The sequence below is a fragment of the Gossypium hirsutum genome, chromosome D12, assembly GCF_007990345.1.
Source record: "Gossypium hirsutum isolate 1008001.06 chromosome D12, Gossypium_hirsutum_v2.1, whole genome shotgun sequence".
Classification (NCBI taxonomy): Eukaryota; Viridiplantae; Streptophyta; class Magnoliopsida; order Malvales; family Malvaceae; genus Gossypium; species Gossypium hirsutum.
In genome coordinates, this window is record NC_053448.1 from 51,489,224 (window position 1) to 51,515,244 (window position 26,021).

At 33.0% G+C, this 26,021-nt stretch overlaps 3 protein-coding genes and 1 pseudogene across 3 annotated transcripts; all 4 read right to left on the bottom strand.

The window, feature by feature from the left end:
• Positions 1-1,387: 1,387 nt before the first annotated feature.
• LOC121224561 (terminal uridylyltransferase 7-like) lies at positions 1,388-1,968 on the bottom strand. Its single transcript, XM_041108022.1, has 2 exons — positions 1,865-1,968; positions 1,388-1,784 (listed from the first exon to the last, which is right to left on the bottom strand). Exons 1-2 carry the CDS (start codon positions 1,966-1,968, stop codon positions 1,388-1,390), a joined length of 501 nt encoding a protein of 166 aa, XP_040963956.1.
• A 279-nt stretch (positions 1,969-2,247) lies between these two features.
• Positions 2,248-3,492, bottom strand: LOC121224562 (uncharacterized). Its single transcript, XM_041108023.1, has one exon. The coding sequence runs from the start codon at positions 3,490-3,492 to the stop codon at positions 2,248-2,250; it is 1,245 nt and encodes a 414-aa protein (XP_040963957.1).
• Positions 3,493-11,956: 8,464 nt separating this feature from the next.
• On the bottom strand, positions 11,957-13,237 carry LOC121202816 (allene oxide cyclase, chloroplastic). Its single transcript, XM_041107037.1, has 2 exons — positions 12,812-13,237; positions 11,957-12,731 (listed from the first exon to the last, which is right to left on the bottom strand). Exons 1-2 carry the CDS (start codon positions 13,050-13,052, stop codon positions 12,208-12,210), a joined length of 765 nt encoding a protein of 254 aa, XP_040962971.1. The 5' UTR covers positions 13,053-13,237; the 3' UTR covers positions 11,957-12,207.
• A 970-nt stretch (positions 13,238-14,207) lies between these two features.
• LOC121224202 (methionine aminopeptidase 1B, chloroplastic-like) lies at positions 14,208-18,333 on the bottom strand (annotated as a pseudogene).
• Between the last annotated feature and the right edge of the window lie 7,688 nt (positions 18,334-26,021).

Here is a 26,021-nt window from a genome sequence, read left to right on the forward strand (position 1 = left end):
CTTCATTTTTCCCCTTTTCCTCTCATCAATACATGTTTCCCCTTTTAAAAATATTACTCCCTGTATTTTGATAAAAATTTTAGTCCAGTCATTAAACTTTTCAGCATTTTTTTATTAAAATTTGTCATTGGCATCGTATGATATGTCATATGATTGATAAAAAATTAATATGATAAATTGACAAATTTTGATAAAGTTACCAACAATGATGATTGAATTAGTATCTTTAAATTGAATAAGCAAAGGAATTTTTACTTTTTTTTAATATATATATATTGAAATACCCATTTTTGCAGAATTGTTTCCAAACACATAAATAATAGTCATACATGTTTTACAAAACTGTATTTGACAAGAGGCGTTTTTCGCCTATTTGACACATCTCGTCAGCAATTTTGTAAAACAAATTTAATAAAAAAAAACATTTTTAAAGTAATGAGAATTATCCTTAGTTGGTTAAGTTTTTATATGAAGAGAATGGGTTGGATCATTGGCAAAAGCAATGTTTTTTTTGAATTAAGTAAAAATTTTATTATCCAAGAAAAATATATTATAAGAAATAATATTTTTTTTCTTGGCTTTTAGACAATTAAATTAAATACTCAAATAATAGAATCAACAAAATATTTGCTTATTTTCAATCAGATATAAAACATAAAATATAAAGGAAAAATCAATTTACTCATATTTGTTTCTAACTTTCTTCAAACAAAAACAATGCATGAATGCAATTAATCCAACTGACGAATTCTGAAATTTTCCATAAAGGGTGGTTGCATTTTTTCAAGAAATCTGAATGAGAGTCTGCACATGCCTTTTGTCTCAATTCTTCAACAACTTCTTGGATTTTGTCAGCATCAATTGAGAATAGCCTAGGAATTGGTACATAAGGTTTGAACATTTGTTTGTACCTTATGCCATCTGGGAGGATTCTTAATTGTTTGGCTTTAAGATATAAATCAAAACCAACAATAAGATCTTTTCCAGGAAGTTTCGATCCCAGTATTGTAGTGGTAATGGAACAAGTAGGGAAGAACTGGATCTTGATAGGCTTGCTTTTCAGGTTTGTTGTGAAAACCTTTCCTGATGCTGAACTAAAATATCTGGTATGAGGCTCCTGGTATTCTTCTGGCAAAATTTCTGGATTCAAGATGGATTCTGCTGCTCCAGTATCAATGAAGGCGATTACAGTAATAGGTTTACTGTATTTACTCATATAGATGGAAACTGGAATGTGAGGAGCTGTAATTTCTGTGGAAACAACTTGAGGAATGGTAGAAAGGGAGCAACAATCCCTTGATGGCTGTATCATCAATGATGAATCTGATAAAGAGAATTCTGAGTCTTCTGAATCGCTAGATGTAAAGCTTTGAATAGCACATATTGACTAATCATTTGGCTCATCATCAATAGAGAATAAGGACTCTATATCATCTTCATCAGTTATCTTGATTCCCGATCTCTGCTGGATTTGCTTGATCATCTTTGCTCCTTTTTTGTTCTTTGGGCAGTCTTTTGCAAAGTGACCTTTTTTGTTGCAGATATAGCATCTTGTGGATTTGCCTTTCTTAGATAATTTCTTCTTTTTCTTTAGATATCTCCATCTGACCTTGTTTTGAGGTTTCAGGTTTCTGGCTCCTTTTTCTCTTCTGAAATGCTTCTTCTTCTTTGTTGGACAATAACATGACTTGTCTTCTTTGCCACATTTGATTTTGAGATGTGAGTCAGTACAGGCTTTGTCTATCATTCTATCACCATGAAGAAAATCCTTGAAAACTTTTTGTCTGTTGCAAATGTCTTCAAGAGCAATAAATGTTTCTTGTTAGATTTCACCCATGGTCAATTGAGGATATTTTTGTTTTGCCTGTAGAGGTTCTGATTGATCGCAACTTGAATAGGATCTGGAAGAGATGCGACAACAGCTTGTTTCAGACTTGGTTCTGATCCAAGAGCATAAAAAAGCTTCATTATAGCATAAAAATGCTTAGATAAGTCTTTTTTCTGGTAGGAGCAACATTTCCTTTTGAAGAATTCTCGCCTTTTGAGTGTTAGCAAATCATCAGGATTACCAATAAATTAACTATGGATAATCCTTATGGCTTGAGAAAAATCTGTTAACACCAAAAACTGTAATTGATCCGCTTGAGTGACTGAGTTCCACCAGTCTTTCAGCATTCCTGTAAATCTTGAAACAAATTCAGACAGGATGTTATAATGGCTTTCTTCTATCAGTCTTCTCGTATCGAGCTATGAATGGAACTCTTGTAATCTTTCAGGCCATCTGTTTATTGGAATATCATCCAATGTGAAAACCATTTTTGTTGTAGAAACATGTGGTGCTGTTCTTGCATTTGAGGGCTCTCCCGCTTCATTCATTTCTTCATCTGATGGTTCTTCAACTTTCACACTAGGTGTGGCCATTACTTTCGGCAAATCTTTAATTCCTTCTTCTGAAGAATTATTGGTTTCTCCAATTGATTCTGAATCATAAGGATTTGCTGATTTTTCTGATTCCCCTGAAAAAGATACTGAATCTTCTTCTTCTGGGATATGTTCCCAATCTGGAACTGGAGTTGTTTCTGATTCATGCCGTTCAGCTACAGAAATCTTTGGCAATATCTTATGACTGTAATCCTTTAAAAACCCTGTTAAGGGATTAGAAGGATTTTTATCATTCTGCATCATAAGTGACTTTGACATTAGTTTTGGTGGTGGAGATGTTGGTGGTGAAGAGAATTGGCTTTCTTCATCTTCCTGTTTCTCCACTGGTCTTTTGCCTCTAGCTTTCTCCCTTTTTTTTTCTTCTGCAGCTTTTCTTTTTTCTTCCTCCTTTTGTGCCTTGATTTGTTGACACAATTCATAGACTGTGGCCTTCTTCTTTAGTTCTGGTGGAGGAAAAATGATTGGCTGTGTTCCACCTTGTCGGGGGCTATCAGTTTGTCTTATGGATGGGAAAAGTTTAATTCTATTTTTCTCCGGTTGTCGTGGTGGCAGCTTCCCATTTTCTTTCAGATACTTTATCTGTTCTTTGAGGTTTTGGATTTCCTTTTCTCTTTGTGCAAGATGAGAAAATAAATCCTGTCCTGGGGTTGCTGGCTCATGAGCAACTTCTTTAAGCCTTTTTTGAAAAAGCTTTATAAGATTCTTGATCATTTCTGAATTTTCATCTGTCGTCTTCTCGATCTTTGAGACTTTATTATCAATCTGACAGATTTTATGATCAATCTTTTTGATTGTAGCATTTTGGGCTACAGCATTTTCTGATTGCCAGTTCAAGGTTGCTTCTGCTGCTGCTATTTTGACTTGCTTTCCTTCTGCATCTGTCTGGAGTTTTGAAGAGATTTTTGGCATATGAAGATATTCATTTTTTGTGAACTCTTCAAGCGGAGGAAATTCTTGATCGTAGGAAGAAGTTGCTGTGTACATGTGAACTTCTGGAGATGTCTGAACAGGGACTGGAACTTTTATTTTTTGTTCTTGACTACATGTCATAAACTGGTTGTTTTTCTGGACCCATTTATTGATTTGTTTGTAACATGGCTGCTTTAGAGGCTTAGCTAACCATTTTTGTCCAGGGTCTGCTTTTGGAGGAGACGGTGGGGATGTTTGAGGTAGATTTTAGACTTTAGGGGATTGTGGTCTCTTTACAAAATAGTCCACAAGATAAACAAACTTGCCATTATCTTCCCCTAATGGACCAATATCTGGATCTCCATTCATCCATCTTTCATAAAAGCTTGACTGTGTTGATTTTCTACCGGACTTCTTTTTTCTGGTGCGTTTAATGTCTTCATCAAGTTCTTCAAATGTATCATTTTTGCACCCTTTACAGGAACAATTTATATCCCAGGGACAATGTCCTGAGGGATCTTTGAAAAAGTACAGAGGCTTCCCATCTGACTGAAAACTCTGGATTAATGAGGCTTCTGGACCAGGTGTCACTTCTTCTGCTGTTATTGGTTGTAACATCATCTGTGTTGTAAAAACAGGAGGAGTTGGGAGCTGCTTCAAGTGACTGTGGTCAAATCTGATTTCACTGGTTCCATCGACTTTGGTGATAATTTGGCTTTTGGTAGATCTGATCAACTGATTGTGTTGATGGATCTGCTCATAATTTGTCACCCATTTTTCTGGAAGAAGCTTTAAAAGTTCTTGTTTGGGTATCTGTTTGGGCACATGAATACAATGAGGTTCTTCTCTTGTGTTGACAAAAATTAAAAGAGAATCATCAGATCCTTGATTGGCGAGTTTAAAAGCATGATCTTGAAATCTATACACTATTTGATAGTGTAGAGTTGCTGTAACTACAGATTCAACCATTTCAACGCCAACGATCTGGATTTGTACCTTCAAAGCGTCCATCAGATTAGGATCTTGTAAGGACATGGTGAAATTTGGAAATAAAGTCACCATCGCCATACCCGAGCTTAGTGTTGCTTCAACAGTTCCAATACAAGCATCTTGGTAACGCTTGTATCTAGAATCTAAAAGGGCTATTCTGAAAACAACAGGTTTCCCTGAAGTTCCATGATAATTAAGCACCAAACGAACTGCTCCAAAATAGATATGAGAATATCCATGTTGACACCATTCTTGAGGAAAATGAAACGGGATTTCCAACGTAACAAACTGCTCTTCTTATCCTCCATAAATAAGATGTTTATCAAATTTAGAGGACTGGACATATTCTTTGACGGCTTTTCTTCTAGTAGTAATAAGAGACTTTATACTTTTTATAGGAGAGAAGGAAGGTTTTTGATAGGTAGAATATGGATTTACAAGAGGAAGATTAGTAGCTTGTACTTTCTCTTCTTCAGTAAAATATTCTACTTCATAGAGGGAAGAAATCTTTCGGTCAGAGTGAGAGCGAAATGGGGATTCTGGTAATGAGAGAGGTGCTTTTGAGGTGGATAATCTAGAGGATTCCATGATTTTAAACTCTCTTCTTACTAGATCTTAGTCTTTCTAATGAAAGAAAATCTGGAGTTACAGGCTCTGATACCAAATAGGGCAGGTGAGTAAGAAGTAAGAGATCAGCAATTAACGATTTAGAACAGCAGGTATGCTATGCTAAAACACAGGCCTTTTATCTCTTTTTTGGCCGTCAACAAGGCACTGCCTTTTAGCTGTTAATCATCTTTAATCACTGAGCTCCTTCTTCAAACTCAACTGAACTTAATAGTATCTTTTATCATGTTTAATTTCTGATGTGCAGGATCCATAAGTATGGCAAGCACAGAGCATACTTTTAAACTCATGAGAGATTTTCTTTCATAGAAATTCTATTTTCAAGTAAGAAGAGATGAGAGAGGTTTAGAAAGCCATAGGTTTATAAAACTCGTCTGGATTTTATTTCAAAGCTAGTTCTTATTTTTCAACTGACATTTCTCCATCCTTATATAGAGGAGGAGGATTGAGATAAGCAGATAAGGAGGAATCTACTTTTACATCACTCATTAAAGTAAATAACATGACTCAGCATATCTTACAAAAGTAAAGAGACACAATAATTTTAAGCAGATAAGAGGGAATATGCTTTTACACTATTTTACACTATTGACACGTCTGTATCTGTGTCATAATCTGTGTCAATATCAGAGGTAATATTTAGCTCTTCGATTTTCTGTCTTTTCTTTTCACGGGCTTTGTAACATCTAAGTTCCAGCCTTTCAATTCTTCTTTCCAGGTCATCTGGTGGTATCACATCATTATTATTGCATCTGGGAAGTAGTGGGGATTTTGAATCAGTTGGAACACTTGGTCCCTCTTCATGTATATCCTTCCAGATATGCGTGTATTGGATTATCTGGCTGTAATGCATAAGATAATCTTGAGACCATTCTTTTGGATCTGGTATACCAATACTCATTCAGGGCTTCTTTCAACTGTCTTTGATAAGGTGTCGGTGGATTTCTTTGAACATCCCATGGTGCTTGTGACTTTCCCAAAGGCCATATTTCTGAGGTAATGATCTTATTGATCTGGCACAAATATTTCTCTAACTTCTTGAGATCAAAAGGATTCTCATAAACCTCTTCAAAATATGTTTTATGGATCCAGGAGCTAGGAAGGGAGGCTAATTGGGTTGCTGGTCCATTCTGCATGAAGTATTGAGGTTTATAAAAGATGATTACTATCCACTAGACACGGGTATTTTTGAGAAATTCAAACATAAACATATCTACCCAATATTCTAAAGGATAAAACCATCTTAAAAATATGGCTAAGTTTTTCATCTCTGGAGCCTCTTCATTGTGAATTGCCATTGTTAGGAAGTGTTGGAGATCTGGCATAAAGAACTCAATCCCTATATGAAAGAGATGAGTTAAATACCAGAATCCATTTTAATTCTTCGGGAAACTCACCAAACTGGAACTTGATTGGGTTTATAAATGGGTAATCAGGATGAAGGCCTAAAGGCTTAAGAAATAATCCTCCAAAATTACTAAAAACATATAATTGATAAGAAAGCATCATGTTCATGGCTTCTTTATGGAATTTTTTTCTCTAGGATTAGGCTTAAGACTTCTGGAGGGTGATCTGGATGAGAATTTAGATTACAGGGAAGGGAAAAAGGTGAGAGTGTTTGTTGAAATTGTTTCTTTTTTCCTTTTGAGGAAGAAGAAGGTTGAAACATGAAAACTTCAATGGGTTTTGGAGTTTGGATTTGGGTTGCATTTTCAGGTAATCTAGTAAGGATATCTGCAAGAACATTATCCTTGCCTTTAATGTGTACAACATCAAAGGAGAATCTGGAAAACCATTCTGCCCATCTGAGAAGTTGAGAGTGTGGAACTTCCTTCTGTTTGAATTTGAGCATTTTTGGAAAAGATGACATATCCATTTCGACAAAAAAATGATATCCTGTTAAATGAAATTGGAACTTAGTGATTCCATATTTCACAGCAAGAATTTCTTTGAAGGTAGAGTGGTAATGGATTTCTGCATCTGTAAATCTTCCACTCTTATATCCGCAAAGTCGTCTTTTTCCATCTTTTTCTTCAAAGAGTATTGCTCCCCAATATTTATCACTTGCATCAGTCTGCAAGATTCTTTTATCACCGAACGGAATTTGTAATGGTGGCAAGCATGTTGTTTTCTCATTGATTTGTTGAACAGCTTTTGTTTGTTTGTACTTCCAGGGAGGTGGATCTTTTTTGAGCATCTTTCTCAAAGGATTTGTTAGTTTGGCTATCTTGGGAACAAAATCCCTAAGATAATTAACTATCCCGAGAAATTGTTGAACTTGTTTCTGGGTGAGGTTTTTGTCAGGAAATTTTTTTAACTCTTCTGCAATGTTTGGACTTGGCTGATATCTTCCATATTTGATGATCATTCCAAGAAACTCAATCTCCTGCTTGTTGATCTGCATTTTCTTTTCAGAAAGCATTATTCCAAGATTAAGAATAATCTGCTTGAATTTGTTGAGGAGAATAACATGATCTTGTTCATCAGGGCTGTAAAGAAAAATATCATCAATGTAGATCAAAGCTTGGTCCATGATGGGTTGAAAGATTCTGATCATGGCCTTTTGGAACTTTGAAGGGGCCGTCTTGAGTCCAAAGGGCATCACAGTCCACTAGTAGTGTTTATTTGGAATACAAAAACCAGTTTTGGGCCTGTCTTCAGGATCTATACCCAATTGCCAAAATCTTGCTTTCAAATCAAATTTTGAAAAGATCTGGGCTTTCGCAAGACTTGAAAATAGGCAATTCTATTGGGTAAAGGGAATTTATCATCTTGGAGAAAATGATTGAGAGGTTGGTAATTAATTACCAGTCTTAGTTTTCAACGAGCTTGCTCAGATCTTTTGTTGACATAAAATGCTTCGCATGCCCATTGTGAATCTGAGGCTTCAATCAATCCTTCTGTCTGCAATTGTTAACATTCTTGTTCAGCTAATTTGAGATGATCTGGATTCATCCCAACATGACTAGCTTTAGAGGATATACAAACAATGTTGGTCGAATAAAAGCCTTCTCATAAATGCCTTCACAAATATCATCAGTCTTCTTGAAATTAAAATACCCATCAGACAAGATTCTTTTTTAGAAATTCAATTCCAATATCTCTGATCATCAATTCCAGTTATTGCCATCTCTTTGACAGATACTACCATGCATATACTCTCTCCATCACTCTGTTTTACACATATTTATTGGACGTGCTCTGTTTTGATCCCTCTAAAACTCATAGTCGATGATTTTGGTAAATAACATTCTTGAGTTCAGTCCGAGCCCACCGCGATAGTCGAGCATGCATGGGACGTCACGATGACGTGACATATTCCCCACGTAAGCAGCCACGGGTTTTGACTCCAAGTAAGACTTCTTCTCCTAGTCAAACTTTGATTATTCTTGGGATATTTTAGTACGATAGAACTCTAATCTTAGCCTATTTAAAAAGGGCCATTGTATCCCTATTTTTAAAGGCCAAAATTAACATGCCAATTAGCAAGGGCTTTTCTTAAGGACGACAAGATGTAGTCGCATATGAGTTTTGTGAGAGTTTCGCGGTAACTATGGAGACTGGAGATAATTTGGTTCTCGAGTTAAGACTTTATTTTCAAGGTTTGAGTTTGTACGTTTAGTACCTTTAGGTTTATTTCTCTATATTGATATTCTTGTTTGTTTACTAATTTAGCGAAAAGTCAAAGTCTCCTTTGCCCATGGTTTTTATCATCATCGGAGAAGTTTTTCACATAAAAATTTGTGTGTTTGTTCTTCTCTACTTTACTTGTTCGTTGTTTATACAGGTCAATTCCTAGCAAGTCGAAATCAATGTATTTAGTGCCAATAGCAGTGACTAATTGTTTTGCTGCGAGTGCTCTCTAAAAAAGTAAATGGTTGGTCACAAAATATACTCCATTCACATGAAAAGATAAATAAACTAATCTTTTTAAAAAAATAATTGAAACCTCTTACTTTTATAATTTACTCACTTCTAATGTTACATGCATTGTATGTGATTTTAAGCGTCTAATATTTAATCAAAAATTTTAAATATTGAATGTAATTAAAATATATTAACTTATCAATTTAAATATTATAATAGAAAATTTTGAAATCATAATTAAAACATTTTTTTTAACATATTCCACATGTAATAGAGTTTTACTTTATGTAATTAATGCAAAGTAACATTATTATATTAATTTAGTTATGGTTAAAAATGCCTAGAATTTTGTTCAACAATAACTCTCTTTTACATCAATAAAATTAGTACAACATTTTTAACTAATAATTACAAATTAAATTATAATTACAAATTAAATTATAATTATTTTTAAATGTATAATTACCACAATTTCTATATTTCAAAACTTTATTTTTAAATGTGAATTTAATAAATATGTTAATTTAAAAGTTTCCCAAATTTATATGATATATATATTATAGATAAATTCCTATTTTGGATCCTAATAGAACTAGTTTATACAACAAGCTCGTGCATGCTTAAAGGACAAAACCGGTGAAACTTGAAAAAAGCTGGGAAAAGAAACAGATCCAGTGTAAAATTTGATATATAATTTCAAATTTGTTAAGAAAAAAAAAACCCCTAAATTCTACGGTGGTATCGAATTAGGCATATCTCACTATCCTTAGGGGATTGTGATGGGAGAGTATGGATAGAGGAGAGCTCTCCACGTGTGGATAAACTTTCCCACCCTTTGTTGACTTTTTGGGCCTTCAAAATTATTATTCTCAACTACAAAATTCAACATGAGATAAGAGTTGCATTTTCTTTACCCCGAAGAAGCAGAACTTTGATGATAATTTGATACCAACCTCATTAACTAAATTTTGCCATTATTAGTTATAACTCTTTTCTTCTTTTTTTTTTTTTTACAATAGTTTTACAACGGACAATGTGGTTTTTTTAAATAAATCATATTTTACAATTTCGTGTCTCACTATTTATTTTTTGAAGAGTATTCATAAAGTTTAATTATGGTTACAATATCTTAATTTCGACAAAAACATAACAATTATTTGATAACAATATGATGGTTTTTAATAAAATAATTTTATTTTAAAGATTTGTCTAATTATAATTTAAGCAAAAGATCCGAGTTTAATCTTATTTGACCCTATGATGGTATGATGGTTTGATACGGTTTTTAATACTTGTTTTGACTCCTCTATTATACTTTCTTTCTAACCATCAGATCATTTTCCATTAAAGAAAATATACTTTACTAAAATTCCAGGAAAGAATTTTGGTTTCCTTTACTTAATACTATAATAAACAACTCATATAACAAATAAAATATCTAATCACATCTAATTACTTTTATAGTCTGTATTAACATCAGAAGTGAGGTTCAGTTATTCTATCATCTTTGTTTTTTCTTCTTTAGCTCTGTAGCACTTTATCTCCATTTGTTCAATCTTTTGTTCAAGACCATCACGAGAGCTGTCAAGATTGTCTTCTATTTCCATAGGCGTGTTTTCTATTGCACTACTAGAAAACTATGGATAGTCTTGTGACCATTCTTTTGGATCTGGTATATTTGACTAATAGTTTTGTAATGCTTTCTTCAACTGTTCTTGATAAGGTGTCAGTAGTTTAATCTTTATGTCTCATGGTGCTAATGCATCTCTTGGGGGCCATATATCTGGTGGAATAATTCTATTTACCCGGCACAAATATTTTTGTAAATCCTTATAATTTTACTTTCCATTATAATTTCCAAAATCCTGTAGGGGAAGATTTTATTTTAATATCAGCAATCAAAGTGGCAGTGGAAAAGGGAAGGTGATTGGAGTTCCATAGCGAATGTTATAGATGGTGATTGGAAGGGAGATAAATCCACACCAACCAATGGGACTTGTCATAACTTTTGTTATTCTTTAATTACCTTAAATTTCGTAACTGGCACTGAAATATTTCTTAAAAGAGTAGTAATTATTTGATATGTTAAAACAAACCAAAATTCCTTGCTGGCACTTTAGTGATTAGAATGACGTGGATGTGTTTTAGATAAAAACCTTTATATTTAATTTAATGAAAGGTAACTAAAATCCTTGTATATGAAATCACCAAAATGGTGGTAGATGGGCCGCAATGAAATGAATGGGTTGGAGTGTGCCCACTCTCGGCCTTTCACACCACTCACCCTTACTATATATTTGAAAACTATAGTATTTGTTAAATGTGTAGAATTATTTATAGTTTTTTTATTGTTAATAATGTTGATACCAATGGATTTAAAATAGTATTTTAAAAAAATTGTGATCCAATTATTCTAAAAATTAAAATCATCTTTTTATACATGATATTGTAAAGTACAAATAAATGATATTCAAACATTTTTAAGAAATTAATATAAAATTTTTGTAATTTTTAATTTATAATCACGTATAAACATAAATTTTATAAGTTAATAAAATTTTCAATATTAATGAAGTAATTGACTCAAATAAAAAATATTTTTTCCTCCCTTGTCTTTAATATTACCGGTAGACTTGAATGATCATGGGTCAATTGACCCAAAAAGTATATTTAATCCTATATCATTTACTCACAAAAAATTGAAAAATATCCATAAAAAAATTGAATTTCTAAAAAATTTTAAAATCACCAATCAAAAATATTTTATATAAAAATAAATAAATCTCCCATTCTTTTAACACTTGTCAATTTTCTCTCAAATTTATATTATTCTCTCACACAAATTCTCTAGAATTTCTTTAAGAAAATTCTTTATTACTTTGAAGTGATTCTCTCTAATTTGGTAACAACTTTCTTTCCTTGTTCCTTGTTTTGATTTACATATATTGTTGGCTGCTTTGTGGTTTCAGTGGAACAATCCCGACATTCTTCATTTCTTTGTCCACAATTATGCCATAACTAAGATTTAATTAAAGCAATCAAAGTAGGTGTAAATGTTTTTGGATAGATTCCCTCATCGGTGACATTCCAACTCATTCTAAAATACAGGCTGTTGTACACATTAACTGAAACAGATGTGGGTGCTGTATGAACCCCAAAATCAAACCAACCAGATGTCCTTGTTTAGTTAGCTTAGCTGACATTGACATTTTATTAACACAACTTTAGATCTAACCATACACTTCAACAACGCTAATGCTAGCTCATCAAAATGAACATTACATCGGAGAAGAAAGATTTATTTATCTAATTCTAACTGCATAATAATAGGAGTAGGTCGCTCAATAACTCAAACATTGTGAACTGTATGTATCAGTTGGTAAAATTTGGAATACTACCATGGGGCTCCGTAGCTTTAGCAGCCGCGCTGGGCTCCACCGCAGGCGATGGTGGCACTGGCTTCCCTAGAAGCTCAGTTGGCAAATCACCTATCCCTTTCAAGTAGAATGTATAGTACAGCTTCATGGGAAACACTATCTGATGTAACTTCACCTGTCCGTAGGCTCCTTCGAAAATCCCAGATCCTCCCGTCACCGCCAAGTAGGTATCCTCATACGTTAAATAGGGTCCCTGGACAGACAAATGGCCGTAGTCACCAAAGTAGAAGCTGTATATGGCTTCATAGCGATCGCCTTTTTTCTCCGGGACGTGTTGGATCAGCACACAGAGTCCAGCCGTGATGCCCACCCTTTTCTGCAAGTCTCCAGAGTAGAGCTTGTTGGTGAAAGGAACCAGATCACCCAGAGAGTTTACGGGTTTTTGGCTTAGTTTCAAAACTGCAGGGCTGCTTCTGTCTCTCTCGTTCATTTCATAAACGTGTAGCTCTTGAACTTTTGCTGAAACCCCAAACGTTAAAGTCAATCAAATAAAGATTTGAAATTGAATAAGAAAAAGAACAATCAGGAAGTGTGCTTACCGGGCTTGGGAGTATGTGGAGCGGCCTCCTGCTTGAACTTGTTGAAGAAGAAGGCAGTGGTAGTGAAGGGGTTGGAGGATCTTGATGAGGTGAAGGAACTGGTTTCAGTGACCGATGAGAGGTTGAGGCCATGGAAGGGAAAAGGCTTTGAATAAGAGAAATTGGAAGCTAAAGCTCTGTGAGATTGGGAAGGCAAGTTGATGGAAGGGATGGGTTTGAGGGAGGTGGTGGTGGATGCCATTGAAACTGATCCAAACCTAAGACTAGGAAGATGATGCTTATGCTACCTTAGAAACAAACTTTTTATAAAATTACAAATGAAGTCATGAAGGATCCAAGATTGTTTGTTTGTTCCTCCCTTTTTCTATGTATTTAGTTATACACTAATTTGTTATTATCTTTAGCAAATCCAATAAATAAAACTTATAAAATCTTTTTGTCTAAATATCTCACCCGGAATAAATTGTATTAGAATGATACTAAAATATATAGTTTTTAGACATCAAAAATATAATATCACATCATCAACTTTAAAAATTATTTTTTAAAAATATATATATATAATTCTGATTATATAATTTTCAAATCATTTTTAGTTTTTTTAAAAATTCAATTGTCTTTTATTTCTTTGCTTTCAAATCCTACAGTCTATTTTGTTATTTCTTTTAGTTTCTAGGTAAGAAATTTTTGTCTTTCCTTTTTTATTTTTTGATAAAATCACGAATGGTGGTTATAATTTTTTAAATTTTAATATTTTACTAGTGTTTTTATTCTTGTTTTTTAATGGTTGATTTTAGTTTTTTTCTCTCAATGTGTGCTTTATAATTTTTATCAGTTTTTTTTTAACTTTAAATTATTTATTTTTAGTTATGTTTTTCTCAGGTATATCTTTTTTTATCAAAAGTTAAATTAAATTAGAGATGATACAGTATGTAATTGAGTATAAATTAATATTTGTATGTCTTTAAAATTTAATAATTTAGTATTATTTTATTGGTTCTTGAAAAACTATATATTTTAAGATGATTTTAATCTAATTTATTTCCTATGTAATATCTAGTACGTAAAGTTGAAAATATAAATGTTGGTCAAATAAATGTCGGTCGTTAAAGAGCAGCTGCAGGAAACTAAATGGAATATATTTAATGTCATTCACGTGGTTTTTATATACTTTTTTTTTTGAACGAAACGTGGTTTTTATATACAAGTGCACGGAACTTGTTAAAAAAAATGTAGGCCAATTTTTTTTTTCTTCCCCCCCCCCCCAAACCCCCGTCCCCCAAAGCAGCCCACATGGGGAAAAAGGATTACCCAAACTCTGATTTCTAAATTTCTTTTCCCCAAGTTGTGTCTCAAAACATTGATAAATATATTCATGTAATATGAAAAAAAAAAGAAAAATAAACCCCAGGAGGAGCAACTTCTAATAGGAATAACACCCGTTTAACATGCTTAAGTAGTTGAACAATGGGTGATGGTTAATGCTGAGGCAAACGATAGTTGTTTTAATAGACAATTACTTTGGCGTCTGAATTGCTTTCCATCGAGCTTACATTATGTCACTTTCCAGGGAGTCAATCTTCACCTTTTGCTATATATGCATGATACTGAAAAGCATGTGCCAAATACAATGGAGTCTCAACATTTTGTCAAAATTTCCGCACCAGTTCTAGTGATTAAGATGGTATGTTCAAACTGTGCAGCAGGGCCGCCATCAGAAGTCACGGTTGTCCAGTTGTCGGGCCATGTGTTACACTCGATGCCTCCCAGTGTAAGAATTGGTTCTGCAGTTCAAAATGCATCAATATACATTCGGGAATTTCTTATATAAAACCTTGGAGACGACATTGTTGGGAGAAGCAGCCACTAACCCCGAACATGCATAAAACAGACGTGAAGAATGCCAAAGAAAAAACCATTATCTAAATGTTAAAGAGTAAAATAATGAACTTTAGACTTCACCTGATAACTTGGTTGCTCACTCGCCCTATCATCAATAGCTTTAAAATCTTAATATGTGCTTTAGGGTGCCATATTCAAAGACAAGTACTTTAGGGTATGGTAATGTATAGTTGCTAACTAATAATTTTTCTCAAGTTATATGCCATATAACCTAAACAGAGATGCTTGTTTCATCCTCTGCTCATCCATTCTCGTATAAATAACCAAAACAAACCACCAACGAAAGCATTTCTTGACCCACTGATCAAAGTATCTCCTATGCATACTTTGAATTAGAGCCCTCGACTATGTAAAACGCATGTAAATAAAGTTAGAAGCATGCTCACCAATGGTAAATGTTTGACCTTCAACCATGACGCCAGGACTTTCATTGCCTGTCAAATAATTAATAATTACATTTAGAAAACGTTGGTTTTGCAGGGAAAAAGGATCAGATATTATACAAATTGCCACACCCTGCCACCCAAGTGAGGGAGAGAGAGAGATTTGGATCTATTATCCGATGAATACTTACGGTGATGCAATATAATTGGCTCAGAGTGAAAAACAGTCCCAACACCATGCCCAACAAAACGCTCCACCACTCCATAACCATATTTTTCAGCATGCTCACTGTGATGATATTAAGAATATACAGTAAAAATGAACAAGGGGTTCAGGGAAGGAAACCATTCAATATGTCACATACAATCAGAGAATTGAAGCTATGACATGTAAACCATTATGTCACTTTACCCAAACCATAAGGCAAGAAGCAAGCCTAAGCTATATCTCAGTAAGCTTGTTCTTTACGCTGAATAATTATGTTGGGGATAAAGAGCCTAGACAAAGAACTATTAACACCATAAAGTGCTAATCATTTGAAAGCTTTTGCTTCAATTAATTTACTTTTAAAATTTATTAAGCAATAAGGAGTTTAAATTTTTCATGTAATTGAATAAATTCTAACACTAACAAATGACTCTTGATCAGTGATCATACTTTAACCAGCAACTATGCATCAGCCATTCTGTAGATAAGATTATCATATAATTTTAGGTGCAGAGAGAAATCTTTATTCCTTTCAAACCCAGAACAATAAAGAGGGAAGGTAGAGAGAGAAAACCTTATTCTTTTTCCTATTTTTTTAAACTAGCACCATCCTTGCAAACAGCTATACCTTTGCTTCATTAAAAGCAAGAATAATATATTACATCAATATTTAAAAGCTGTACTTTAAAATTGACCATATTTTACACTACAAACTATTTAAATAATAGTAAAGTTAAAAACAACTAGAATTCTCTATGTTCAAACAAATCATAGTAAAACTTACTGTTACAAGGCGCTGTAGTGGGCCACTAACATCTCCACAGAGAAATGTCTTTGATGTGTCTCCATGATAACCCTATGAACCAAAGGATATGCCACACAATTTTCTAATCTTAAGATATTGAAACTTGACTAGAAGGCAAGAAGTTCATGACCATATGTACGCTAATATAAGTAAATAAACAAACAATGAGATTGATTCCTAAGAGCATCAACCACATGTTTTAATTGAGGACATACATTTAGGTACACTGTGACGTCTATGTTAATTATGTCTCCATCCTGCAGCAAAGAGTTAAAGGACAAGCATTAGTGATGAAATATTTAGCAACATTTTACTAACATGAGGCCCATGCACCAAACCTGTAGCTGGCGAGAATCAGGTATTCCGTGGCACATGCACTCATTAACCGAAGTGCATACACTCTTAGGAAACCCACCATAGCCAAGAGGAGAAGGATAAGCACCCGCTTCTATTATCATCTCGTGCACAGCTTTGTCAATTTGATCTGTTGTCACTGATGGCTGATAAGATTTTTCAAAAAAAAAAGTTGATGAGTGCATCTACTTGAATAGAGTCAGCAGTTAAATGATGTTAAAGAATATTAAGTGCTTAAAAGAGATGAATCATGGTGATAAGTTAGCATATTCATTAGTAAGCAAATTCTGATATCTAAAACAATGAAGAATGTTAAAAACTTCAGATAAACAGCAAATTTTGACAAGAAGATGATTCTTCTGCTGTTAAAAAAATGGGAGTGGGGAGGAAGCTGAACCAAAGAAAAAACAGTAATATCTCACCATAACTAATGTCCCTGCATAGTCTAAGACACGGGCAGCAAGCTCGCAGGCAGCTCTCATTTGAGCAATGCCTTCAGCATCATGAATCTGATGCTCGCTAGAAATTTCAGGCAATATATTTGAACTTAAATAAGGAGGCTTTGGTATGTGATCAGGCACGGGAAGACGTGGTGACACCTTCCCACGTCTTAAAGGTGGCCTTCTTCTAAACTTTGTCGTACCCTGAAGTTCACGCTCTCTGCATAAGATTGAATAATCTCATAGTCAAACGACCAAGTAAAATGAACCCTTCAATTATATACTAAATCATGCCAGTATCAAGCAATTTCAGTTTCCCACAACAAGGAAACAGTTTGAATTATTACCTTATTGTGGAAAATAATGCACTTAGACCTTATTCTTAGTTAGAGAATGAAGCAGGCGGGCAAATTTCTGGCTCTAACATTAGTACACTGAAACAATAAACTTTAATACACAATGGTGACTATAGGATGGACATCTGAAGTCCCTAAAATTTTATGCATTATGTTAATGAAAAATGAAGTGCAGTATGATGTGCTACTTGCTTTACTTGAGCAAGTCCTTAAATAACCCTATGTCTGCAATTTCCCCCCGAAAGTCATATTGGCCAGTCTCCATGGTTAACAAAGCATCAAAGGAGAATGAAGCCATCCAACAGCGTAATTTCAACTTGAATGAAAACATAGGATTCTAATACATGGATGATTAAACAAAACCTTTGGACAATTACAGTAAGTTAGAGCAAAGGAATAACTTTCATACCGTCCAACAATTCCACAAAAAAGTAATTACTTCAATCCAGAAATACCAAATGAAAACTGTAGATAGTATTAAAAGCTACCCCACGAAAGAAACTTGTATAGAAAAGCGACAACTTTTTTTTAACGCGTGAGAAGAGGAATAGCAAACCTCCTTATTCTCAAGGCCTCCTCTAAACCGGATACCCTCTTGGAATAAACAACAAGGTGAGGTTGAGAACGGCACTGTTTCTCTGAAAGATTAAAACTTGTAAGGTAGTGAAGAAAGAGTAGAGTTTGCAGAGGTAAATGAATTGAGTAATAGAGATTGAGGAGAGGAGAGGCAAACCTTGGAGAGTAGAAGCATAGGAAGTGAATGGGAACCCCACGAATAGAGTTGACTTTGATGATGAAGAAGACAACTGTTGGGCATGCAATGATGAAGATGAGAGTTGTGAAGAGAGGCCATGGCCATGAGAGACTGAAACTGAGAAACCCATTTCAAGATAATGCTTCACAATCACTCACTACTCACACGAGAAGGGTTTATGTTATGGGTTTTTCAATTTTTTCTTTGTTATTTAACCAAAAAAAAAGAACAGCAGATGATTTTTTGATGATGGAATGGGATGGGATGGGATGGGATGGGCTGTGGGTGAACATACAACGGGAAGAAAGGCCTTTATCCATAATGGAGTGATAATGGAGTGATTTGATGAGTTTTATCTAGAGGTGTATGGCCGGGCTGGGTTCAGGCTGGGTTCAATTAAAAATTTAGTCCTGTTTGTTAGGCTTGGCCTGAAAATGGGCCTAAATTTGTCCAAGCCCAACTTAAAAAAATGTTAAAATTCGGGCCCAACCTGGTCCGCCAATATTAGTTTTTATATAATTTTAAAATATATATAGAATATCAAAAATACTAAAAACATCAAAATAAATATTTCTCAACAAATTGAAAATAAATTTTAAAAAATATGTATACTTAAATAACACTAAGATAAATGCAACTTAACAAGCAAATGCCTCTAAAATAATAATAAAATTAACAAATGTCTTTAAAATAATAACAAAATTAACAATAAAATAAGTTTTATACAATATCTAAACAATAACAACAAAATAGTAGCAACATATTAGTAAAATGGTAGCAGAATAGAGAGAAAATAATAAGAAAATAATATTAAAAATAAAAGAAAACAATTTTTTTTGTCATTTAGTGAATTTGGGTTGGGTTGGGCCGGGCTGGGCTAAAAATGCATTATTTGAGACTCGGCCCTTTTTTAAACAGGCCTTTTTTTTGTCCAAGCCCTTTTTTGGGCCTATATTTTTGCCCAAACCCTCCCGCATTTCGGGCAGGCCTTCGGGCCAGGCCGGGTGGCCCTACCCATGAACAGGTCTAGTTTTATTTTATAATCTTAATTTGATTTGAAATTTTTTTTAATTGAAAAAAACTTATTCAAGAGCTTACAAACATATTCATCTTTTTTGTTCTTTTATTCAAGAACTCTAGTGACAAAAACTTCGAGAAATCATCAAAAAATTTATCCAAACCCAATTTTCGACGACAAAAGCTAGATTCCAAAGGGCTTCTTTCTATTTTTAAATCTCGATTTAGATTCATTTCAAAGTATTATTTTCTTAAAAATAATGTTCTTTGTTGTTTTTTATATACTTTACATAAAATAGTTAATACTAAGTAAACTTTTATAATAAAAAAAAGTTTAGATAAAACATAAAATCCAAATATTAAGGAGAAGCTGAGTAGAAAAAAATGGTAAAAGGATTGCAAACAAAAACTATCTAATAGTTAACAAAAAGTGTATTAAAAGAAAAGAGAGAATCCTAGGGTGAGAAACAAGATGGAAGTTTTTATTTAAATTTGAATTTTTATAATTTAATTTAATTTAATTTTTTAAAATTAATTTTAATTTAAAAATGTCACGTACCACCTTAATTAAGAGATTTTTTTATTAGTTGAAGTAATTTGAATAATAAAATATAGTTTAAATACCACTTGAGGTGATAGAGTATAGTTTAGTAGAGAAAAAAATATTAAATATCAACTTGAAAAAATTATATAAATCAGGGTAAACTACACAAATCACAAATGGTTACTCAACTTTAAAAAATTTTCATTTTAAGCACTTAAAAACAAAGTTTACAATTTAGACATTCACGTTACATCATTTTGTCATTCCTGTTAAAATTGTAAACAGAAATCTGAATGGAATTATTTCTAAAATTTTGATTTTTAATGTGATTTAAGTAAAATAAAAAATTATCATTTTTTAAACAGTATAATCCCTTCAATGACACTTCCATTTATGGAACCCGGCCCAACAAACAATTGTCCCATTCGATCTCCTAATCCCACAGCTAAATCCATCACTAAGAGCTAACCTTGAAGCAAAGTTCAACCCTTTTTTAAAGGAACATCAAGTTGACCAGCTGAGTTATCTCCTCTGCAAACTAACTCACCATCTGAGTTAACCCCAGAAACATGGTTTCCCCAGCTTCAATGTTCACCGTTGGCATGTTTCTGAATTGTCTTTCTATGATTTCCACCACTGAGTTACTTCCCCAACAGGTTACTCGTCTATTTTGACTTAGTATGATCCCACATGAAAACTTGAACCCGGATGTTATTTTACCCATTGTGAGATTACCGTTGGGTAACTCTTCAATGTTTTTCTCCATTCTCCGGCATGTTACCGACGATGTACTGTTCGTCTCCGTAGCTCAAATTTGTTTGTTGCCGATGGAGAAGGATTGGAAGAGGATGCTATCGTTATTGTAGAGGCGTTTACTAGTAAAGATGGGATGCTCGTATCCCAACAGAGAAGGCTGTAAATGTTGGCCCGAAGAGCGCAAAAGCTAGTTTACCCACATACGATTGGCTTGCTCTCTTTGGATTGGATTTTACCTGTGGTGAGATGAAATATTAGGTGAATATTCATTGTCACTAGGTTGGTTTTTTGTTTGAAAGATTTGAAGTATGAGCACGCTCACCACATTATTCCTCTCAATTTTTACTGGAGCCAAAGCTGTGAGTAGAGAAAAAGCTGAGGTCAATTTTTTTATTACCCTTGTTATTAGTTTTTTTTTTAGTTTTATAGAAAGTAAAAGTATTATTGGATATTATTATATAATTTTTATATAACAATATAATAAATATATAAATTTCTTATCATAAATATATAAGTTTAATTATTATTTAATAACCGGTTGAGTCTTAGTTCGTTTGGCATGGGCATTGTTGCCAATGCAAGAGGATGTGGTTTAGGGTACGTTGAAGCGCATTATGCTCCTATTTATGGGTTGAGAGGGTTTATGGGTAGTTTTATACATTGTACCAAAAAGAGTAGATATGGTCAAAATGTATAATGAGATTGTTCAAAAAAAATATTATTTAATATAAAATAATTTTCTTATTTATTATGAATATAATTTAAAATTATTTAAATTTTATTATATATTGTTTTAATATTTTTAATTATCATTCTATAAAAATATAAATTTAATTATTAATTGTATTATAAATGCATTATAAAGTGTCTATGATAGTCATTTTTTTTAATCTCACGTCATCGCAATGTTTGAATCCAAATACATATCTCACCGCTACAGTACTCAATCTCACTATTACAATAACTAATATCATCGGGACTAATGTTTTTAATCTCACTAGGGTTTATCTCATAGCCCATCTAAAGAATGGTTGGGATGACAGCAAGGGAGGAGGAGAAACCACGCTGGTTCAACATAAATCTTTTTATTTTATTTAAATTACATAGAAAATTAAAATTTTACAAATAATTTCATATTTGATTTTGGTTTACAATTTTAATCGGGAGTTGTCAAAATAATCAAACTATATAAGATGAATATCTAAATTACAAAAAGGAAAAATCGAAAAATTTTGAAAATTAAATAATTATCTATATAATTGACCGTATAATTTAAATATCATTTTATTATGTAAATGGTTGTTAAAAACTAACGACTTTTCTTTTAGCTTTTATTGTTATTATTATAAAAATAAAAGAATGAAATAAAATCAAATATTAAAATTCGATAATGTCTTAACTTTTTCTTTTTTAGAAATGGAACTAATATATATTAAAAGCGAAATTAAAATATTGTTGGATACAAAGTATACCCATATGCTTATAAGCTAATAAGAGGAGAACTACAAACACGGGAAATTTAGAACATCCATATAATCTAGCAAGTACATTTGTGTATCTATTTCTTTCTTAAAAGATATGCTTCAAATGGAACATCGTCCTATACTTATCAATTAAAAGTGACAATTGTTGACACCATTTTTTTTTTTTGAAAAATGGGGTCGATTAAGATTTTGAAAATGAAAACGAAAATGGGACTCGTCACCAATCCTTTTTGATGAGGTGTGATCGGATCACCTCGAAAAGTAGTTGTCTTTAATAAACGATTTGATTTTATTAAAACAACGATTTTGGTCCACGAAATTCAGAAAAACAGGTTCGGGAGTCGGTTACATACAAGGAAGGATTAGGACCCTCGTAACGCCCAAAATTGGTACCTAGTTGATTAATTAGTGTCTTAGTGTCGAAAATTGAAAACTTTGAAGAGATTTAAAATACGATCTTTTGTAAAAAAAACTTATATAAAACAAATTACCTATTAATACCCTCTCATTTTGGAGAGAGAAAATGTCACACCCAATGAGTTAAGGCATGATATTTCACCTCCTCAAAAATAAGATTGTCCAAAAAACTCATGCAATAAAATTTAAAAGGATATTCAATTTTTTAAGACATATGAAGAAATCATAGCCCAATACGTTAGGGCACAATTTCTCAAAATTCTAAACATTAAATATTACCTTTATTATTTTTTAGAAAAATCCTCATCTCGAGAAAGCAACGTGTCATATCCAATGCATTAGGATACAATGTATTGAATTCCCGATAATGAACTTTTTATTTATGTTTTTTGATTAAAGAGCATTCTCGATTATTTAGATTCAACGAAGAAAATTGGAACCCAATACGTTAGGAATCAATCCTCTCGAAGATCCCAAATATCGGGTATTACCTTTATTTAGAAAAATTTTCCTTTTGAATTTGGATAAAAATTATATATAACGGAATAACTATTATGATAATGTAAGTAAAAATAATACGAGCAGACAAAAAAGATAAATAAATAAGATGACGAATATATAATAAAAAAATCAATCATATATACACAATAACAAGTAAATAAACAAATAAAAACTAAAGTACTTAAATAATAATAATGGGCATGTAAATAAATAAATAAATAAATGAACACCAAATGAAGCAATAGTAACTATAAAGAAAATGAATAAAATTATAAAAAATATATATGTATATATGTACGTATATTAAAATTATAAAGTATAAAAAAATATATGTATGTAGATATATATATAGATGTATATGTAAGTTGTAAAATATAGGAAAATATATATATGTATATGTGAATTATAAAATATAAAAGATATGTGTAAAAGAGGTTATATTTTAAAATCTAAAGAATATATATAAGTGTATATATATTTATGAAAACAAAATATGTATATGGATATACAGATATGTATATAAAATATAAAAATATAAGTATGTATATATACACATATATATAGATAAGTTATAAAAATATGTACACGTACATGTATATATGTATATATATTATAAAAGTGTATGTATAGTGTAATACCCAATTATTGTCCGGTCCAGTAAACACCAAAAACGAATAAAACCAACAAAAAAATAAATAAAATTAAGGTCCAAATGTCCATTACATTGATCCAATTTAAAAGCCCAAAATTACATGCCCAAATCCCCACCAAACAGAGACCCAATACAACCTTGGCCCAAAACCGAAACAAAATCAAAAACCCTAGCAAGCTCCATCCATCACGCCGCAACAGTAGCCCAGGCGCGCCTCTTCCCCGCGCGTGCTACACCACCGTGCATCTCCAAGCTGGCCATGAACCTGCAATGCAACAGACAAGGAAACAGCAGCAAAAAGAAAGGGACTAATAGCAAAATGGAAGCAAAGAATTAATTTCCTTTTATACCTATTTTTTTGTTTTGTTTCGGCTATAAAAAGCCATTGAAATATTGTAAAAAAAATGGGGGATTCAGTGAAAAGAAATACGAAAATAGAGAGAGAAAAATACTGAGAATACAAAAGAAAATTTTCAAAGGTGAATCGCGTCTATTTTTTTTTATTTTTTTCTATTCTTTTTATTATTATTTTATTTTGTAACAAGAATAAAAGGGGAGAAGGATTAATAAAACCCTAAGGAAGCAGTTTCTGCTTCAGGGAAAGGGAAACAAAATATTTTCCCTAAATTTTTTTTTAAAAAAACTTAAAGCAGAAGCGAAACGACGCCGTTTTGAAGGGGCCAGATCCGCACGTCGACCAGACCCGCAAGCAGGGTCAGCGCGTTCTGGCCCTAAATGGGGAATTTGCACGTTTGGTCTCTCATTTTTTCTATTTGATTTTAATGCAATTATTTCATGTACTTTCAATTTAGCCATTTTTTTTCTTTTTGTTTTAATTTGGTCCATAGACCATGTGCATGCACCCACTGGAACAGTGCCGTTTGACCAGCGTGGGAATATTTCCCTTTTGGTCCCCATCCTTTCTCGCTCATTGTGATTCCGTTTTTTTTCTCAAAATAAAAGTTGGTTTCGACATATAGCGTATATATAAATTATAAAGTATACAAAGTATGGAAGTATGTATATGTACATAGATCCAAGATATGTATGTATATAATTAAATCTAAAATTACAAAGGTATAAATAATAAGCATGATAATAGTAATAAAAATATTAAAAACAATAATAGTAAAAATAATGATAACATTATTGAAATTAATTAGATTAATAGCAAAAATGTAACAAAAAGGGACTAATTTAAACTGAAAACAGAACTTTAGGGGTCTAAATCGTAAATAAATTAAAAAAGAGTGGCCCGGGACTGAAATAGAACGCGTTGAAGGCACGAGGGACCGATCGGGAAATATTCCCAACCCCAATGCGCAGCATTTCAGCGCGGACTAAAATGAAATACGCGAAAAAAAAGCGGCCAAATTAAAAAAATCAAAATGGGACCAGATTGCACTAAGGCGCAAAAAAGGAAGGACCTCATACAAAAATATCCCCTTCACTGCAGAAACACGCGGATCCTGAGGTCGGACGGGTCGGGTCGCGGGTCAGAGACCAAAATGACTTCGTTTTGCTCTCTGAGCCTAAATCCCAAAACGGCGCCGTTTAGCATGCTATTTAAACAAAAAAAATTTAAAATTTCATTTTTTCTTCTTCTTCAGAAAAAGTATGGAAAGACTCTTTGAAGGCCCCCCATGCCTTCTGACGGCCTCATTACCGCCGCTCGTCCGTCTGTCGTACCGCCACCAGGCGAGCTATGAGGTCAGGCTTTCGAGCCCCATAAGGAACGAGACAGTGGCCCACGACCCCCCTCTCCGAACCCATTCTCGACGACGAGACCCGCCCTTCGACGGTGTGGTCACGGGGCGTCCTGTAAGCTTCCCCTCTTTCTTCTTCTTTTATTTATTTTTATTTTCATTCATAAAAAATAAAAGAAGATGAGAGGAAAAATAAATAAATAAATAAAAATAAAAAAGCCGAAAACAAAGAAAAAAAACAAATCACCTTTAATTTTTCTGTTTATTTTCTCAATCTCGTGAAAAAAGAAAGAAGAAAAATTGAAGAAAATCCTCCCCCCATACAAAAAATATTCATTTTTTTTTATTTTTTTCTGATTTGTGTTTTGGGCCATTTAGGCCGTGCATTGTAATTGGGCTCGGGTTGTAATTGGGTTCGGGGTATTGGGTTTGCTGATTTGTAAATTGGACTGGACTTTAGTTTATTTTGGTTTTATTTGTTCTTTGATTTAATTGGGCCCGGGAAAAATGGGCTTGTACAACAATTATAAGAGATTAGAAATATATTCGAATTTCATAAACTAAATATCAATATTATCTAAATTTAGGGATTTGTTAAGTTAGAGACCATCGTGGAGGGCCCATAGTTTAGCTTCGACACTAGTAGCTCGAGGTATGTGTCTATATGAACTTATAATCCATTTCCCATAATGTCTCGTATTAAAGCATTGACACTCATTCTGCCCAAGTTTAATAGAGACGAGTCGTCTGTGTTTAATTTAAACCAACCCCTAAAGGACAATAGTTTAATGAAAAAGACTAAATGTTATAATTACAATAGTAAATTTTAATTTTAATTTGAATTAGATATGTGAATGAAATAAAATATTTTATTTAAAATTTATTTAATAATGAACATACACAGAGTCGTAACGAACCAATATTTTAATAT

Excerpts from the sequence above, each read along its gene's own strand:
- LOC121202816 (XM_041107037.1), bottom strand. The coding sequence starts at position 13,052 with ATGGCATCCACCACCACCTCCCTCAAACCCATCCCTTCCATCAACTTG. Across the intron at positions 12,732-12,811 it reads TCCACATACTCCCAAGCCCG|CAAAAGTTCAAGAGCTACAC; the intron begins GTAAGCACACTT and ends TTGGGGTTTCAG.
- LOC121224562 (XM_041108023.1), bottom strand. The coding sequence starts at position 3,492 with ATGACATGTAGTCAAGAACAAAAAATAAAAGTTCCAGTCCCTGTTCAG.
- LOC121224561 (XM_041108022.1), bottom strand. The coding sequence starts at position 1,968 with ATGAAGCTTTTTTATGCTCTTGGATCAGAACCAAGTCTGAAACAAGCT. Across the intron at positions 1,785-1,864 it reads ATCAATCAGAACCTCTACAG|ACAAAAAGTTTTCAAGGATT; the intron begins GCAAAACAAAAA and ends CATTTGCAACAG.